Here is a 19169-nt window from a genome sequence, read left to right on the forward strand (position 1 = left end):
GCTGTTATCAAGTTCAAAATCAATTTAGTCTCTGCAACTGTACAGTCCGTAGTTATACCCAGTAAGAACAACTGTGGAGTAAATTTCAGTCTCTTTTTAAGAATATTCTGCATCACCCACCAAATCTTTATCCAAAATGCTTTGATTTTTCTACAAGTCCACCATATATGATAATAAGTTGCATCATCACAGTCACATCTCCAGCATTTAGCTTGCACATTAGAATACATACATGATAATTTTTTAGGATCTAAATGCCATCTATAAAACATTTTATAAAAATTTTCTCTTAAATTTTGTGCTTGTGTAAATTTCACATTTCTAATCCAAATATTTTCCCAAGTCTCCATCATTACTGGCTCTTGAAAATTTTGTGCACATTTAATCATACAGTCTTTAACCAATTCCGTCTCAGAATCTATTTCCAATAAAACATTATACAACCTTTTAATATGCATTTGTTTTTGATCTCTAATTTGTTTTACCAAATTCTCCTCATTTTGCACAAAGCCAGTTTTTTGATCTTCCTTCCATCTAGCTTGAAGTTGACCATACTGAAACCATGTATAAATTATACCTTCTTCTCTCAGTATATCTAAAGATTTCAAATACATTACCCCCCTTTCCATAATAAGAAGCTCTTTATAGGTAATCACCTCCTGTTTTTGTTCTATACTTATATTTTCTATTGCATGTCTAGGATTTGCCCATAAAGGTATCTTATAATTTAACTTATATTGATATTTTTTCCAAACCCTTAACAAAGCATTTCTTAATATATGAACCTTAAATACTTTATCCACTTTTTTGTCATATAACAAATAGGCATGCCATCCATATAACAAATCATAACCTTCTAAATTCAAAATTCTCCCCTCAGTTAAATTAAACCAATCACTAATTTGTGATAAAACCGCTGCCTCATAATATAATCTTAAATTAGGCATTTTGAGACCCCCTCTTTCACGTGTATCTTGTATAATTTTCATTTTTATTCTGGGTTTTTTCCCAGCCCAAATAAAAGTATTAACACCTTTCTGCCATTCTCTCAGATTTTCATCTTTCTTAAGCACAGGTATCATTTGAAACAAAAATAAAAATCTAGGTAAGACATTCATTTTAATTGCGTAGTAACTTAAAATGCGTAGTAACTTTTGATAACAATTCTTGGCAAGGTACGGAAAGTCTGATAGTCCAGAAATAATGAGTTCAGCTGGCAAATAAAAAAAACGCAGTGACAATTATCACATCAGCCTCTGCTCTTTCCATCTTGTCCTGGACCTCCCCTATTTTATTTTCCAAGTTCTCATTAGACTGCTTAATTTCTTCCATTTTTTCATCTATTGCTTCAATATATCCTGCCAATCCTTGTAGTGCCAAGATAATATCTTCTCTAATTTCTTGGTTTCGTTTTTGAATAGTCTCTTTAACTTGCTCAATTTCTTCAGCAACGTCACGAGTTTGCTCCTGAAACATTGAAGCAATTTTTTTTTCTGTATCAGAAGCTTGTATTTTGAGGGCTTCCTACAACATTTCAAGTGTTAATGTTGTTGATTCCGTTGGAACAGAGAGAGATTGCAATCTGGATGTTTGAGCTGGCGAAGACCCAGCACTTTTGGGGACAATAGCCTTAATTTGTTTTGAAGCCATCTTTAGTTTCCAATTTAAATTTGCTCAGCTGCCAGAACAATAGACCCACCAAATCCAAAAATCAGCCTTTAAATAATTCTTTGATCTTCTTCCCTTTTTTTAAAAAAAGCACAAATCTCTAATTTTGCACAGGGGCTGCCAACGCTGAGAAAAAAGAAAAAAAACTCCTTTTTAACTTTCGCTTTCACGCCCCATTAAAACTCAATTGCCATCTTGGTTTCATCCCGGATCTGTCCCAGATCCGGAGCTCTGTCGGGCTTCCAGGGAGCTCTCACCCTTTGAGCCCCAGAATTGTTCCTGGGGCTCCTTGGAAAGCTCTACCTGCACCCGTCTGCTCTCTTCTTCCCCTTTTCCCGGGGAGAATGTTTCCGAGCCGCTAGACAGCTGATTTGCACTGTTCTAGCGGCTTTACGAGATGCAGGGCTGGCGCTCAAGAGAAGAGCATCTTCGGCACCTGCGGTGCCACCGCAGGCGAAGAAAGGACAATTCGAACATGGTTTCAATATGTACAGTTGCAAGCTAGATGGAGAGAAGATCAGAAATTTGGTTTTTTGCAAAATGAGGAGAATTTGGTAAAACAGATTAGAGATCAAAGTCAAATGCATATAAAAAGGTTGTATAATGCATTGGTAGAAATAGATTCAGAAACGGAGTTAGTTAAGGACTGTATGATAAAGTGGGCACAAAATATTGAAGAACCAATAATGATGGAAACATGGGAAAAAATATGGGTTAGGAATATGAAGTTCACGCAAGCCCAAAATTTAAGAGAGAATTTTTATAAAATGTTTTATAGATGGCTTCTGGATCCTAAAAAGCTAGCCTGTATGTATCCAAGTGTGCAACCTAAGTGTTGGAGATGTGAATGTGATGATGCCACGTATTATCATATATGGTGGACATGTAAAAAAATTAAGGCATTTTGGATAAAAATATGGTGGATTATTCAAAATATTCTTAAAAAGAAGATAAAATTTACGCCACAGTTCTTTTTGTTAGGCATAATTACAGATTGTACTGTTATAGAGACTAAGTTGATTTTAAATTTAATAACAGCAGCCAGACTCTTGGTGGCACAGTACTGGAAGAAGGAATACCTGCCTACTATCAAAGAATGGACATTAAAAGTAGTGAATTTAGCAGAGATGGCCAAAATTTCAGTGTATTTGAAGGATTATTCAAATGAAAGATATATATTGGAATGGAGAAGATGGATTGACTATATTCAAAACAAATATCGGACTAAAAAGTTTCAAATAGCTTATGAATGAAATCTATATTTTCTTTTTGAAATATGATTAGTTAGTTGTAAGGGGAGTTAAGAATCAAGAGGGAGTTTGGAGACCACAGAAAGTTAGCTTATTTTAGCTTATGTTTGTTATGCTATACCCTGTTTTTGCTCTGGAAAGTCTGGGGGGTGGGTGGTTGGGGGAGGGGGTTGGGGGGAGAGGGGGTGGGGGTGGGAGGGGGGAGAAAATTGTATTGATTATTAAAACTTTTTAAATAAAAAAAAGGCTGTTTTCCATTTGGCGCCCTCCTTGATCCTCACTTGGTAGTACACCTCATCAGGTCCATCCTGGTGAGCATCTTCCCTTGGCTAGATGTCCTAGCACTGTGATGATGAAACTATGACACGTGTGCCACAGGTGGCACCCAGCACCCTCTCTGGGGGAATGCAAGCCATTGCCCCAGTTCAGCTCTGCTGCACGTGCATCCCACGGCCAGCTGGTCATTGGGTCTCTACCACGCATGTGTGGGGCGCAGGATGCATGTGGGGGGTGGGGCGCATGTGGGGTGGCATGCGCGCATGCGTGGGGGATGGGGCCCTCAGTCCAGAAAAGGTTAGCCATCACTGTCCTAGCATATCTTTCGTTAGGGGGAGGGGGTACATGTTCTCCATGCATACATCGTTTATACTTCTGAAATCAACACACAGTCTCAGCAACCCATCTTTTTTATCTTTGAATAGCACGGGTGCTACCACTCAGGATTTTGCTGCCTGGATAAATCCCCTGGGCAGGTTCTTGTCTATGTAATTTCTCATCTCCTCTATCTCTTTTGGAGTCATCAAATACATTTTGGATTTGAGGAGTTTGCCACTGGTAGGATCTCAGTTGTGGAGTCTTGGGGTGGTGGGGAGGTAGGATGTTGCACTTTTCACTGAACACCTCTTCCAGGTCATGGTATTATTTTCTCATTTTTATTTTATTATATAAAATATAAAGAAGAAAAGAAAAAATAGGAAATTAAGGGAGCAAAAAGGAGCAGGGAAAAGGGGGTGTGAAGGAGAAAAAGAAAGAAAAGGGGGCATTAATTTCCAACTCTTCTTAGCACAGTACAAGATAAACACACTCTAACCTCAACTTTTTGCTTTTACACATTAATATAATATTCCTATAACACCAAATTTTTCTAATCAACAAAACCAAGGTCAAAGTTTCATTTTTTTTTCTTCTTCCCAAGCATAAATTCCAGAAGTGATATCCAAATAAGAACATATTTTCCTCTTTGAATAAAATAATCAATTTAACAATTCCTGCTTTATCTTCCTTGCTATGGAAATAATGTGTATTTCTATTTGCACCTAGTAATTTTTGTGAACTGTCACCATTTTTATTTACAAAATTTGTTGTATTTTTTTCAAATTCTTTGACCTTAATGAAAAAAAGAGAAAAAACACTCTTTTTTCACTCTTTTTTCCTTCAAAGTACTAAACTTTTTATATTTAAAAAAAAACTTTTTAAATCAAAACTTTCTAATAGATCTTTTTCTTTGACTTCTTAACATACTAGCTTTAAACTTCAGTATTGCATTTAGATCCCTCCTTCAAAACTATCCCTATAGAATATTTTTTTTCTTTTATAATCATTCTTTTTAACATATAGAGTTTTTCTTTAAATTGGTACATCATTTTCTTTAACTTTAAATTAAGATACAGGTGCTCTCAAATACATTTTCAATATCTTTTGCCTATTTTAAGAATTAGTTAAGCATTATATATATGTAAAAAATACATTTTCAAATTTTGAGTTAAACCTTTCTTTCAGTTGCACATATCAAGCAGAGAAAAATGCATCCTAATTCCAGTTAACTCATTAAGTTTAAATCACTCTTTGCAGCTTATCTTCGTGAAGTAAAATATTTGTCTTCCCTGGAAGTTTTATCAAAGACTTATAGGCCTTTCTTTTTATCACGAGATCCTCAATCTTGTTAATGTCTTTTTTTTAAAAGTCCCAAATTTATCTTTTTTCTTGGTGCTCTTCTTTCAGTTGTGTTGAGAGGTTTACATTTGAACCATAGTAGTGAAAGTTTATATAACGTTCTTTCAAAACTGCGATAAACTCCTCTGTATCTTCAGCTACTTGTGAAGTTGCTTTCTCAGTTTGGTAACATTCTTCACATGTTTACATCTCAGAAGTAATTTGAGAGATCTTTCAAGTATAACTCTAATACTTTGCTCCATCATCTTGACTTCCTCTTTTAATCAGAATCAGACGTTTTTAGCCACCCACAAGATCAAGCTACCAGTTATTACAATAGTAAACTAAAATCACAGCTTTCAATCTATCTTTCTCCATCAGCTTTTTTTCTCTCAGCATACTTCCTTATTTGGCTTGCCTTAGCAGCCTTCTTCTTTGTTCTTTGAGACAAAAAGAGATCCCTAAAAAGGCGCTAGTCTACAAAAAGGTATAGCAGGCTGTTGCTAGAAAGAGCCTCTTTTTAAGTTGATTTAAGAAAGAATAATAGTTGTTGAAGGTGATTAAGAAGAGAAAGGCACAACTTATTGTCAGTTTGAAAGGTGAATTTGAAAGCAACAGCTTCTTCAATCCTGAACAAATTGCAGCCCCTCCCCTCCCAGTTTTTGGCATGCAGATAGCTTCAGAGTTCAACTCCAGAAGCTGATTGCCAGTTTAGAGCTGTATTGGAGGGTTCTGAGGGGAAGTTCTTCAACAGAACCCAGCCGAGTGGGTCATAAAATCTGATGGGATGCCAGTCCCTTCAGTTTAAAGGCAGAAGAGCTACATCCTACGGGAAAATCTTTCAAAGATCTCTCCCCAGGTGTATAATGTAGCTGGCCATCTGTCCGGAAGATGGTCTCAGTATTCTTTAGGGATGGACTGGGCTGCTGGTGTCTGGTCTAACACTGCTTTCATATGCTCGGGCTCTTTCCTCTTATCTCTCTGCGGCTTGGCTTCATCCCACTATCTCTCTCAGGGTTTTGGTCCCTTACTCGCCATCACTAAGTATCTCACGTCAGCCCCCCAATGTACAGCAGGGCTCCATTTGTTTAGTCAGGATAACCCCAATATCATGCCCTCTGCCATCTTCGGGGCCACAATAAACCGAATGGTTTCCTGATGATCCCCCAGCCTCAGCTGCACCAGCTCCTTTAGGTAGGAGGTTAGTAGCCCCCCCACTACAGTGGAGCTATCAACCCGCTCAAATTTCATGAGTCTCCTTACTCGCAGTCCCAGCTTTTGCACTGTCTGCAGGCTGACTAAGGCTGAACTTTTACTGTTCCCTTCACTCCAAGAGGGGCACTCCAGTTGGGCCAAAAAGAGACTGATGGTTCCACCTACCATTAGGGTGTCTTTCCCTCACTATCACTCTCGTAGACATCCAGCTTTTGGTCTATCTCAGTCGGAGTTCCCTCCCCCTCATTCATGGGCAGGGAGACCTTAATGACCTGGTGCACCACTCGCAACTTCTCCTTTCCTTTCTTTGGTGTTCTTATTGGCTTTGAGGGAGTTGGGGCTTTCGGGGTCATTTTTTGTGCCGGCACTGGGCAGACTGCAGCTTGATGACCTTCCTGGTATGCGCTTCGGGACCCCAGTCAGAGCAGATGTCAGTGTGGCAGGGGCTTTCAGTCCTAGTGGCCATCTTTCTTGACTCCTTTTCGGATGGCTCTCATGGGAGATTTGATAGCCTAGATAGTCAATCCTATCCTGATGAAACTCACATTTGGATAATTTGACATACAATTTAGCAGCACTGAGCTTCTATAGAATAGTTCTAACTAGCTTCATGTGCTCGGTTTTCATTTCTATATAAATCAAAATGTCATTAAGATACACCAACACCCCTTTGTACAGGTGTTCATGTAAGTCTTCATTGATTAGCTGCATGACTATTGCGGGCACCCTCTGTAGTTCGAAGGGAAGCACCCTGAACTGGAAACAGCCAAGTGGACAGTTGAAAATGCTTTTCCATTCATCTCCTTCTTTGATTCTAACATGGTAGTAAGCCTCCTTCAATTCCAACCATGAAAATTTTCTCCTTTACTAAATGGGCCAACATGTCTTTCATATGGGGAAGGGGATACATATTTTCCACAGACCCCATTGAGCTCCTCTAATCAATACAGATATGCAAACACCCATCCTTTCTCTTCCTAAATAGGATTCGGGTGGCCACCCTGCATCTGGCTGGTTGGATAAACCCCCTAGCTAGGTTCTTGTCAATGAATGCATGGACCTCATCTAATTCCCTTGGGGTCATCGAATAGAGTTTTGGTTTCATAGAGTCTGGAATCCACACATGAAGCATTAGGCTTTTCCCCTCCAACCCCCACCCCAATGCCCCATGTCTACCGGCAGCCAATAAAATGCCGCAAAGGTGTTTTGAGAACTCTGAAGCTGGATGGTGAGAAGAGGTCTTCCTTGGGATACCATGATCTTGGGTAACAGGCTGTAACCAGCTGAGAGGGAGTCTGTGCAGATGGCTCATCCTCCCTCCCTAAATTCCCAAGCAGTTACAGCAAAAACAAAAGCATGAAAAACATTCAGCCATGGAGTCTCCCCCTTCCCTTCAGAATAGCAGCATTCTGATAAGGACCTGACATTAACTCAGATAATTGGGAATTCTCTAGAAGAGCTGAGAAAGTAATGTGGGTATGTACATTGGAGAGAAAAATCAGGGGGAAAAAATCACATATCTTTTTTTCTGGGAGCATATTAAGCAGAAGTCTGCTGTGAAGTTATTCTTTCCAACCAAATATGTCTTGGAGCCAACACTTTGAAACTGGAAGCTGGGATTTTTTTCCAAAGAAAGAACTTAAATAGAATTAAAAGCATATACATGATTCTGGAACAAAGGATATATGTATCATTATAATGATATAATAATACGCTTTCCTATATTATAGAATTTATTCTTTGTTCTATTTGCTATGATGTGCATTTCTACATTTTCATTGATAACTTCATATTCCTCTCGTTCTAGGAAATGTGACTACTAGTACATCTGTGTCTCATATGACAAGTGGCATCAGTCTTGTTTCTTTTAACAATCGACCTGATGGGATGCATCAACGATCCTATTCAGTTTCTAGTGCTGATCAGTGGAGTGAAATGACAGTTATTGCAAATTCTGGCATCAGTAATGGTAAGATGGTGCTCTAATTTTCATTTTATTTTTAATTAGCAGATGTATAATAGTAATAGAAATATGGTTCAAAACTGTTGGTAGTTAAAAAAACAGCTAGGATGAGTTACAAAAAAGGTTGCAAAATAATGCTGTTCAAAATAATATGTATAAAACTTGTTATAATTGCTTTTTTCCTCATAGAAAAGATTCAAATGATCATAGTCTTAAAGCAGTCTGAATCTAGAAATCTGATACACTTACTTAAGGACCTACTGATCTGGAGAAATAGTTTTCAATCTAGTGCCTCTATGGTTCAAGATGATTCACACTAGATGATTCAGACTTATAGTGCTGGGTGACTTCAACCTGCCTTCCCTGGGCTGGGGGTCAGGGGTGGTTCGGGAGTTCATGGCATCCATGGCGGCCATGGACCTGACTCAGATTATTCAGGGACCGACTCATGAGGGAGGGCACACACTCAATCTTCCAGGGTGCCACCCCACATTGCTGGGATGCAGAACCGACCATCTGGTTCTGCCCCAGGCACCTGATGGACCCGGAGAGGTTGCAGACGGAGCTTGGGATGATCCCTCTCTCTCTCTCCCACGTCCTGGTCGAGACCCTGGTGGAGGCCTGGGATAGGGTGGCCACTGGGGCTCTCAACCGTGTTGTGCCTTTGAAGCCTCTGACCCGGGGCAGACCCCGACTTGCCCCTTGGTACACTGAGGAGCTTCAGGGGATGAAGCGCAGGAGAAGAGGCCTAGAGAGCTGTTGGAGGACTAGTCGTTCCGAATCTGACCGAGCCCAGCTAAGACCGTTCACACAGTCTTACCTGGAGGCGTACATACTTCTCCGCCCTCATCGCATCCGCAGATAATCGCCAGGCTGCCCTGTTTAGGGTATCCTGCTCCCTCCTGTATCAGAGAGCGGGGGAGGACCCTTTGCGGGGGCAAGCTGAGAAGTTTAGCCATCATCTGCAGGACAAGATCGCTCAGATTTGGGATGGCTTGGACTCTGACTGGGCAGGGTCAGACGGGGAGGAGGCGGCGGGTCTTGTTATCTGGGAAGAGTTCGATCCTGTTACCCCGGAGGAAGTGGACAGGATCATGACAAAGCTGAGTGTGACCACTTGCATACTGGACTCGTGTCCCTCCTGGCTGATTTATGCAGCTCGGGAGGTGACACGCAGTTGGATCCAGGCAGTGATAACGGCATCCTTGGATGGAGGGAGTTTTCCCGCCGCCTTGAAGGAGGCGGTGGTTAGGCCCCTCCTTAAGAAACCTGCCTTGGATCCAACCATTTTGGGCAACTTTCGTCCAGTCTCCAACCTTCGTTTTTTGGAGAAGGTTGTTGAGAGCGTGGTGGCACGTTAGTTTCCGGTGGCCCTGGATGAAACAGATTACCTAGATCCATGCCAATCAGGTTACAGGCCCGGTTACAGCACGGAGATGGCATTGGTCGTGCTGGTGGATGCTCTCTGGAGGGCTCGGGACAGGGGTTATTCCTCGGTCCTGGTCCTATTAGATCTTTTGATACCATCAACCATGGTATCTTGCTGCGATGCCTCGAGGGGTTGGGAGTGGGAGGCACCATTTTACGGTGGTTCGCCTCCTACCTCGGGTTGTATGCGAGCAGTGTAGGCAGGGGGACAGAGGTCGGCCATGAGGCCCCTCACTTGCGGGGTGCCCCAGGGGTCAGTCCTCTTGCCCCTTCTGTTCAACATTTACATGAAGCCGCTGGGAGAGATTATCCATGGTTTTGGGGTGGAGTATCATCAGTATGCTGATGATACCCAGCTTTTTATATCCACCCCGAACCAGTCCAGTGATGCCATCGACGTGATGTCCCGGTGCCTGGAAGCGGTACAGATCTGGATGGGGAGTAACAGGCTTCGACTCAACCCGGCCAAGACCGAGTGGCTGTGGATACCGGCATCTCGGCCCAAACAAGAAGTTCCAATGCTGTCTATTGGGGGTGAGGTGTTGCCCCCCGTAGACAGGGCGTGCAATTTGGGCGTCCTCCTGGACTCATGGCTGAGTTTGGAGGGTCATATCACAGCCGTGACCAGGGGGGCATTTGCCCAGGTTCGCCTGGTGCGCCAGTTGCACCCATACTTGGACCGAGATGCCCTACACACAGTTACTCATGCGCTAGTCACCTCCCGGATTGACTACTGCAATGCTCTCTACCTGGGGCTGCCCTTGAGGACCACCCGGAGGCTTCAGCTGGTAAAAATGCGGCCGCGTGGGTTGTTGCGGGAGGGTCCCGATACTCCCATCCACCTCTCCTGTGTGGCTTGCATTGGTTGCCAGTTGCCCTCCAGGTGAGGTTCAAGGTGCTGGTGTTAAGCTATAAAGCCCTTCATGGCTTAGGCCCAGGCTATTTGTCGGACCACTTGCAACCAGCGTCAATTTCCCATCGCCCGGTGTGCTGTCACAGAGAGGGCCTACTCAGGGTGCCGTCGGCTAGACAATGTCGGCTGGCGACCCCCAGGAGTAGAGCTTTCTCTGTGAGCGCCCCCACCCTTTGGAATCAACTTCCCTTGGGGCTCTGGTTGGCCCCTGACCTTAACACCTTCCACCGTGAATTGAAAACCTGGCTATTTATTTCCCCCAGCCTGGACTGATGGGGTAGTGTATTTTAAATTTTTAAAATTTTTTAAAAACTTTTTATATTTTTTGTGTATATTTGTTGATTTTAATAGTTGTTGGTCGATCGTTGTGTGAGCCGCCCTGAGTCCTTGGAGATAGGGCGGCATACAAATTTAATAAATAAATAAATAAATACATAAATACTGTGAATCCTTCCTTGTGAAATGGGGCCACGGGGTTCAGATGGGTTTGCTGATCACACACCTGGCTCCCTGCCATGTGGCAGCAACCCTGCCCGAGCTACTCAGTGTCATCGCCACGGTGGCGGTTGAGACCCCTAGGCTTATGGTCATGGGGGATTTCAACTTGCCGTCCGTTGGTGAGGCATCTGAGGTGGCTCGGGAGTTCATGGCTTCCATGACAGCCATGGACCTGACCCAGTTAATTCATGGCCCTACCCACACGGGGGGAAACACGCTGGATCTGGTTTTTGTCTCTGGACAGTGGTTGAGTGATCTCGAGATAGGGGATATAGTCACCGAGCCCTTGTCATGGTCTGATCACTCTCTCCTTCGTCTCGACCTTCGAACCGCTACACCCCGCCACAGGGAGGCGGAGCCGGTAAGATGGTTCCGCCCCAGGCACCTGATGGAACCGGATAGGTTCCAGATGGAGCTTGGGCCATTCCCTGAGGATCTGGCACACGCCTCGACTGGAGACCTAGTGGCCGCCTGGGATAGGGCGGCCGCTGGAGCTCTGAATCTGACCCGGCGCCGATCTCATTTAGCTCCTTGGTTCACTGAGGAGCTGAGGGAGTTGAAGTGCCGGAAAAGACGCCTAGAGAGTAGTTGGAGGGCCAGTCTTTCTGAATCTGACCGGACACTGGTAAGAGCTCATATTAGGAATTACCTAGTGGCGATAAAAGCAGCGAAATGTAGCTATTTTGCTGCTCTTATTGCATCATCAGATAATCGCCCGGCCGCCCTGTTTAGGGTGACCCGCTCCCTGCTCCACCAGGAAGTGCGGGAGGACCCCTTGGAGGGTAGAGCCGAGGATTTTGTTCAATATCTGTATGACAAAATCGCTCAGATTCGGGAAGATCTGGACTCCGACTGGATAGTCTCAGGGGGAGGGACTGGGGCAGGTCTTGAGAATGTTATCTGGGATGAGTTTGATCCTGTGACCCCCGAGGACGTGGACAGGATTCTGGGTAGACTGAACGCGACCACTTGTTTATTGGACCCGTGTCCCTCCTGGTTAGTGCTGGCTTCTCGGGAGGTGACACGAGGCTGGTTCCAGGGGATTATAAATGCTTCGCTGGGTGAGGGTGTCTTTCCTGCTGCCTTGAAAGAGGCGGTGGTGAGGCCTCTCCTCAAGAAGCCTTCCCTGGACCCAGCAATGTTGGTAAATTATCGTCCGGTCTCCAACCTTCGTTTTGTGGCGAAGGTTGTTGAGAGTGTGGTTGCGCAACAGCTCCCCCAGCACCTGGATGAAACAACGTATCTGGATCCGTTCCAGTCGGGCTTCAGGCCCGGGTACAGCACGGAAACGGCATTGGTCGCGTTGGTTGATGATCTCTGGAGGGCTCGGGACAGGGGGTGCTCCTCTGTCCTGGTCCTGTTAGATCTCTCAGCGGCTTTTGATACCATCGACCATGGTATCATGCTGCACCGGTTGGAAGAGTTAGGGGTGGGAGGCACTGTGTTGCGGTGGTTCTCCTCCTTTCTCTCTGACCAGTCGCAGTCTGTGTTGACAGGGGGACAGAGGTCGACCCCGAGGCCCCTCATATGTGGGGTGCCGCAAGGGTCGGTCCTCTCACCTCTCCTGTTCAACATTTATGTGAAGCCGCTGGGCGAGATCATCCGTGATTTCAGGGTGGAGTACCATCAGTACGCTGATGACACCCAGCTGTACATCTCCACCCCGGATCACCCCAACGATGCCCTTGAAGTGATGTCCCGGTGCCTGGAGGCCGTATGGGTCTGGATGGGGAGGAACAGGCTCAGGCTCAACCCATCCAAGACCGAGTGGCTGTGGTTTCCGACGTCCCGATATAGCCAGTTGACGCCATCACTGACTATTGGGGGCGAATCATTGGCCCCCACGGAGAGGGCTCGCAACTTGGGCGTCCTCCTGGATTCACGGCTGTCTTTAGAAGAGCACTTGACGGCCGTGACCGGGAGGATTTTTTATCAGGTCCGCCTGATTCGCCAGTTGCGTCCCTTTCTGGATCGGGACTCGTTACGCACGGTCACTCATGCCCTCGTCACCTCCCGCCTGGACTATTGTAATGCTCTCTACATGGGGCTCCCCTTGAGGAGCACCCGGAGGCTCCAACTGGCGCAGAGTGCGGCCGTGTGGGTGGTAATGGGAGCGACATGGCGCTCCCATGTAACACCTCTCCTGCGCGAGCTGCACTGGCTCCCGGTGGTCTTCCGGGTGCGCTTCAAGGTTTTGGTTACCACCTTTAAAGCGCTCCATGGCTTAGGGCCTGGTTATTTACGGGACCGCCTACTACCACCAATAGCCTCCCACCGGCCAGTACGCTCTCATAGAGAGGGACTCCTCCGGGTGCCGTCAGCCAAACAGTGTTGACTGGCGGCCCCTAGGGGGAGAACCTTCTCTGTGGGGGCACCAACCATCTGGAATGAGTTCCCCCCGGAGATACGGAGGATCCCGGATCTGCGCTCCTTCCGCCGTGCTGTGAAGACCTTTTTATTCCATCAAGCGGGCTTGGCCTGATCTCTTCCCTTTTTAAATACGTAAATTTTAATCTGTTTTTAAATTATTGGGGTATTTTAATTTGTCTGGGCCAAATAATTTAATTTGATTTTATCGGGTTTTTAAATTTTGTGTATTTATGTATTTTATTGTTGGCTGTTCACCGCCCTGAGTCCTTCGGGAGTAGGGCGGTATACAAATCAAATAAACTAACTAACTAACTAACTAACATAAATAAATATGCAACAGATGCTAGTAACACATACAACTGAAACAATAACTGCTACAGAAGTTTAAAAAGCAACTGCTATTTTGGGATATATATTAACATGAATAGTCCTGTTCATAAAAATTAATCTTGTACTTTATATGATCAATCTCTATTTGGAATGCTGTATCCAGTTCTGGACACTGCAGTTTGGAAAGGATGTAAACAAACCAGAACATATTAATGTTTAGCCTGCAGAAGAAAAGATTGAGGAGAAATAGAACTTCAGTCTTCAGATAGTCAAAGGATATTTACAGTTGAACCTTCTTTGTTACCCGAGAGGGCAGGATCAGAATTAGTGATTCTGATAATTGTGACATTATAAGGAATTTTCTAATGGGAGCTGTCTATCAATGAAGTAGATTACCTATAAGATAATATGTGATAGCAATGCTGTTTCTGTTAATTTTTCATAATGTAACAGAGAGGAAGCTCATCTAGAATTTTTACTTTCTTTTACTGCAGATCTTCTACTGTCATTTTTATTTCTTCCATTTCTTTCCTTTTCTTGATCGGGTTCTTTTCCCCAAGAATCACTTTTAAAGTTAGCCAAAAAAAATGGTCTGATCCACATTCATATAGTTACCAATCTGTATTTATCATTAAATCACTCAGATTTTCATTATAAACAATTACATTGTTCATGCTTTTAGGTACCGTATATATTACTTTCCCATGTGCACACATGAATAATTTATGGTTAAAGCATTTATTAAAAGCAACCAAACATTATTCTGATTAGAGGAACAACCCACATTCTCCTTCTATCTTGTGTTTCCAAGTTGCCTACTCATTTCTGTACTCTTGTTCCTACCATCCATTCTTGACAGCCACAGAATAGGTTTTCTCACCCTTGGACCAGTTTATTCATAATACTGCATAATTGATGGTGATTTCTGATTTCCAATCGATCTACATCTGGCATAAAGTCAATAATTATCCAGAATTGTCATTTTAACTATTGTGTTCTTTTGTAAACTACTTGTCTGTTTGGAACTGTTGTTTCTGCCTCAAGCTTGTGCTGAATGTGCTGAAACATCTTGACAGTTTTCTGTTATTTTTAAAGTAACTTCAGTTATTTTGTTTTCTTAGGAATTTAGATTAAATTAACATTAAATTGTGTTGTTCTTACGAATGAAGGAAAATGATAAGTAAGTTTTCCAAGGATCTTGCCCAATAATCACAGACACGATAGGCTTTGAGTTCAATGTATTTATTTACTCAATTTCTTTCTATTCAGGTAAACTCATTTGGAACTGGTTCTGGACTTCTGCGCACAGCCTTTATATATGGAGGAGGTGGAGTCAAGGTAAGGAGGGGTTATGGGAAGGGCTAAGTGAGGGAGGAGGGATCAGTGGGTCAGTCTATGCAATGGTGTATACACAGTTAGGCATTTACTTGTAACAAATCCCCCTCTAAATGCCTAACATTCGGGGTTGATTCGTACCCGGCATGGTCACCCCTAGTTTTGATGTGAGATATGTGTGTTGCTTGTTTGGTAATGGTTTCGTTAGAATGTCCGCGACTTGCTCAGAGGTTTCACAATGTACGGCCCTAATAAAACCTACATTTGATAGTTGCCTGACATGCTTATGCTTGATGTCGATATGTCTGGACCTCTGACCCACTGCTTCTGCGTTGGAGATGTCTATGGCTGCTTTATTGTCCTCGTGGATAGTTATAGGATAAGCCGGTTCAGTCCATATTTCAGAGAGCAGGTCATCGAACCACACCAAATTGTTAGCTGCCTTTGATAGGCAGATGTACTCTGCTTCTGCCGTGGATGTGGCAACCAGGTTCTGTTTGCCAGTATACCAGTGTACCGGGCAGTTATTGATGAGGAACACGTAACCTGATGTGCTTTTCCTGCTCTTGGTATCACCTGCCCAGTCAGCGTCCGCATAGCAGGTCAGCGCCGGTTTTTTGGATTTGGATGGTTCCAGGCATAGGTACGCGTCTATGCTATGTTTCAGGTACCTGATTATTCGCTTCACCCCTTCCCAGTGGTATACCTTGGGTTCACTGACATGTCTGGATAATAAATTAACAGCTAAGCTGATATCGGGCCTTGTCCAATTGGCAATATACAGGAGGGATCCAATGACAGATCTATACAAGGTGTTGTCCTTAAATGACTCCCCCTCTTCGTGCATATGTTTCAAGAAGTCTGTTTGCATGGGGGTTTCACATGGTTTAGCGTCCCTCATGTTGCATCTATGTACAAGTTCTAATATTTTCTCCCTTTGAGAAACCTTGAACCCGTTCTCTGTTTTCTCGATTTGTACTCCTAGATACTTATTGACTTTCCCTAGGGTCTTGAGTGTGAATTGTTTCCCCAGTTCTCTGGCGAATTTATCGCAATTTTGCTTGTGCTGCCCCATGTACAGGATGTCGTCTACGTAAACGAGTGCGTATTCGATCGATGTGCCCTCCCTCTTGGCGAAGAGGCAGAGGTCTGCTGATGTGGCGGTAAAACCCATGTCCCTGAGTGTTTTGGCTAGGCATTCATACCATCTTTTCCCGGACTGTCTTAAACCGTACAAACTTTTGTTTAGTAGCCAAGTGACTCCCTCTTTCGCGCCTTTCCCTGGGGGTGCCCTGACGTATATTTCTTTGTCTAACTTCGCATGGAGGTATGCGGTTTGAACGTCAAATTGGTAGACTTCTAGGCCTAAGATAGATGCAACTACTAGGGCGCTTTTGACACTTTCTGCCCTAACTGTGGGTGAGTAGGTATCCGTGTAGTCGTCTGGATACCTTTGGGCGAACCCCTGAGCTACGAGTCTAGCCTTGTAGAGGGCCTTGTTGTCTTCGAGTTCCTTGATTTTGAAAACCCACTTCGTGCCTATGAGTGTCTTATCGGCTGGGACCTTAGAGGGGGTGTACACGTTCAGTTCGCGCAGGCTAGCCATCTCCCTTTCCATAGCTTGCTCCCACTTATCTCTCTCTACCTGCGGCAGACTAATGATTTCTTCGTATGAGTTGGGTGTTGTTCTATTTGGGTGAATGGACATGACATAATCTTTAAACCTCTTGGGCATTTTGTTTCTGTTGGGTCTGATAGGTCTCATGGGTCTTGTGTCGGTGTCGTGCATGTATTTGGCCTCCTTCTCTGTGACTGTGTCTACCTTGATGATGGGGTGGTCTTCCTTCCACCCCTTGGTGGCTACCTCATGGTGTCTTGGTCTTTGTCTGTCTTGTGTATTTGCTTCTAATGTGATGGGTTTGCTTTCGTCCCTTGATTCGTTTGTGTCTTCCTGTCTGATGAGTGTCTCGTTGAGGTGTATCTTAGACCAGTTGGCGTTCTCGTGGAACACCGCTGTTCTGGATACGATGAACCTATTGTCCCTGTCAATGAATCTATAACCTTTTGTGCCTGGTTCATACCCCATGAACCTTAATCTCCTGGAGACCTTGTCTCCTTTTCGCCTCAGTTGCCTGGGGATGTGCACATCCGCCGTGACTCCAAATATGTGCAGGTGCGCAATCTTTGGTTTTCGGTCGTACATCACCTCATAAGGTGTTTTCCCTATTACGCTAGACCAGAGTCTGTTCAGCGTATAATTTGAGTAGTTGATAGCTTCCGCCCAGAATGGCTGTCCTAACCCCGCATCCTCTAGGGCACATCTCATCATTGTTTGTAGGACTCCATTCCTCTTCTCTGCGACTCCATTTTGGAACGCGGAAAAGGGAGAAGTCTTGTAGTGTATTATCCCGTGCATCTTTGACCAGTTCGAGAATTCCCTCGATAAGAACTCAGACCCCCTATCTGTCATTATTTGCCTTATCTTTGTGTTGTGTTGCGTTTCCACTCTCTTATAAAACTCTTTAAATTTTTGGAATACCTCGTTTTTATGATTAATGGTATACACAAAGCCATAGCGGCTGTAGTCGTCTACTATTGTCAGAAAATATCTCCTTTTGTATTTTATAGAGGGCTTCATGGGGCCCACAATGTCCATATGTACCAGGTGGAAGATAGAATTGGTAGTACGGGTGGCTTTTCTAGGTCTGGGTTTGGTTTTTAACTTAGATGATTTACATATAGAACACTCTAAGTAGTTTTTGCAGTTTTTTATTTTCAAATCACTGGTACATTCTGTCATTTTTTGGATGACTGGGAAGCTGGCATGGCCCAATTTTCTGTGTAGCAAATGGGCGCAGTCATCGTGAATGGGTTTGCCTATCAGCAATTTCCCTCTGTGTGTCGTGTTGCCTTCGGTGGGGTCGTCTTCCCTGCCCCCCTCTGCCTCAACATGTGTGTTGACTTTATTCTCAGTGTTTTCTAGTTGGGCGATAACTTGGGTCTGGTTATTCTTTTTAGGGTGGAGGTATGTTAGCCCTCCATTAATGACTATTTTGCCGATGCTTTCCCTGTCTCTGGTCAGGTAGGCTTCTCCCTCTTTGAAGGTGGTCTCTATGCCCATGTCCTTGCTCAGTTTAAGCGGTGCTAAAATGTTGTGGGGTATTTCGGGTATGAGTAATACCCCCTCTACTTTGCCTATTCCACTTATGAACGTGTTTCCTCTCCCTGTCACTAGGACCTTGTTTTGATTGGCCACCTTAATGTGGTAGTTTTCCTTTGTGAATGAGGTCAGTATCTTTATGTCATGAGTTGTGTGGTTGGTGGCTCCCGAGTCGATGAGCCATGTTTCTCCTTCTCTGGTTTGTGAGTGTGTGTGTATGTTCTCCCCGATCCCATACATGGACCCTGGTCGGCTCTCCCTAGAGCTGTCCCTACTTCCCCTTCTGTTCCTTGGGTCGGGGGAGTCTCTGCGCCTGTATCTGTTGTCTGATGGGGATCTATCGGGGAGCCCTGGCTTCCTGCCTTCCCTTTCCCTTTGGTAGGTGTGGTCCCTTCCCCTTGAGTTTCTTGGGCAATCCCGTTTGTAGTGATTCTTTGAGCCACAAGTGAAGCATTCTGGGTAGTCTAGGTTCCTAGTTTGGAACTCAACTTTCTTAGTTGGCCTGCTGTCCCTGCGGCTGATGGAGCGGTCCCTCCTTAAGCTATCTTCTGCTATTATCCTATTTGTCAGTGACTCGAGTGTGAGGTGGCCTAAGCCTATGCTATCCAGCTGCATTATAAAATTGTCCCAGCTGGAGTCCAGGGAGTTGATGACTATGCTCTTCATGCTCTCTTCGGATATATCCTCCCCCCTTTGTATCAGTTCAGTCCTTGTGGCATTCAGGTTCAGTATATGTTCACCCATGGGAGTCCCCGCTTTATGCCTGGCAGAGTGGAATTCCCTGGATATCCTTGCTGTGGTGGCAGCGCTTTTACTATAGAACAGATTAAATATTCTCTGCTGTATCTCAGACACAGTCAGATAATGGCTTAGGCTGGGGTATACACCTGGTGGGATACTTGCTATAATTAAATAGTAAGCCCTGTGATGCAAGCAATCTGTTTCTAAAGTCCAAGGTTTTGTGGGGGGGTCATCAACTAAAAACAATAGATCCTCTTTTAAAAATAAAACCTGGAGTTGGTGATTCCACTGCATGAGGTTCGATCCGTCTAATTTAAGAGTGGGAAAGTTAGCTGGTAAATTCCCTGAGTTGTGTGATGAATTACT

At 44.2% G+C, this 19169-nt stretch overlaps 1 protein-coding gene across 1 annotated transcript in view; it reads left to right on the forward strand.

The window, feature by feature from the left end:
• Positions 1–19169, forward strand: part of LOC148116651 (arf-GAP with GTPase, ANK repeat and PH domain-containing protein 1-like) — a 1231127-nt gene that overhangs the window by 825195 nt on the left and 386763 nt on the right. The window contains 1 exon segment of the mRNA XM_087887143.1: positions 7873–8034. Coding sequence (XP_087743269.1) covers positions 7873–8034 — 162 coding nt within the window.

The sequence above is a fragment of the Pantherophis guttatus genome, chromosome 1 (assembly GCF_059756535.1).
Source record: "Pantherophis guttatus breed Tessera chromosome 1, ASM5975653v1, whole genome shotgun sequence".
Classification (NCBI taxonomy): domain Eukaryota; kingdom Metazoa; phylum Chordata; class Lepidosauria; order Squamata; family Colubridae; genus Pantherophis; species Pantherophis guttatus.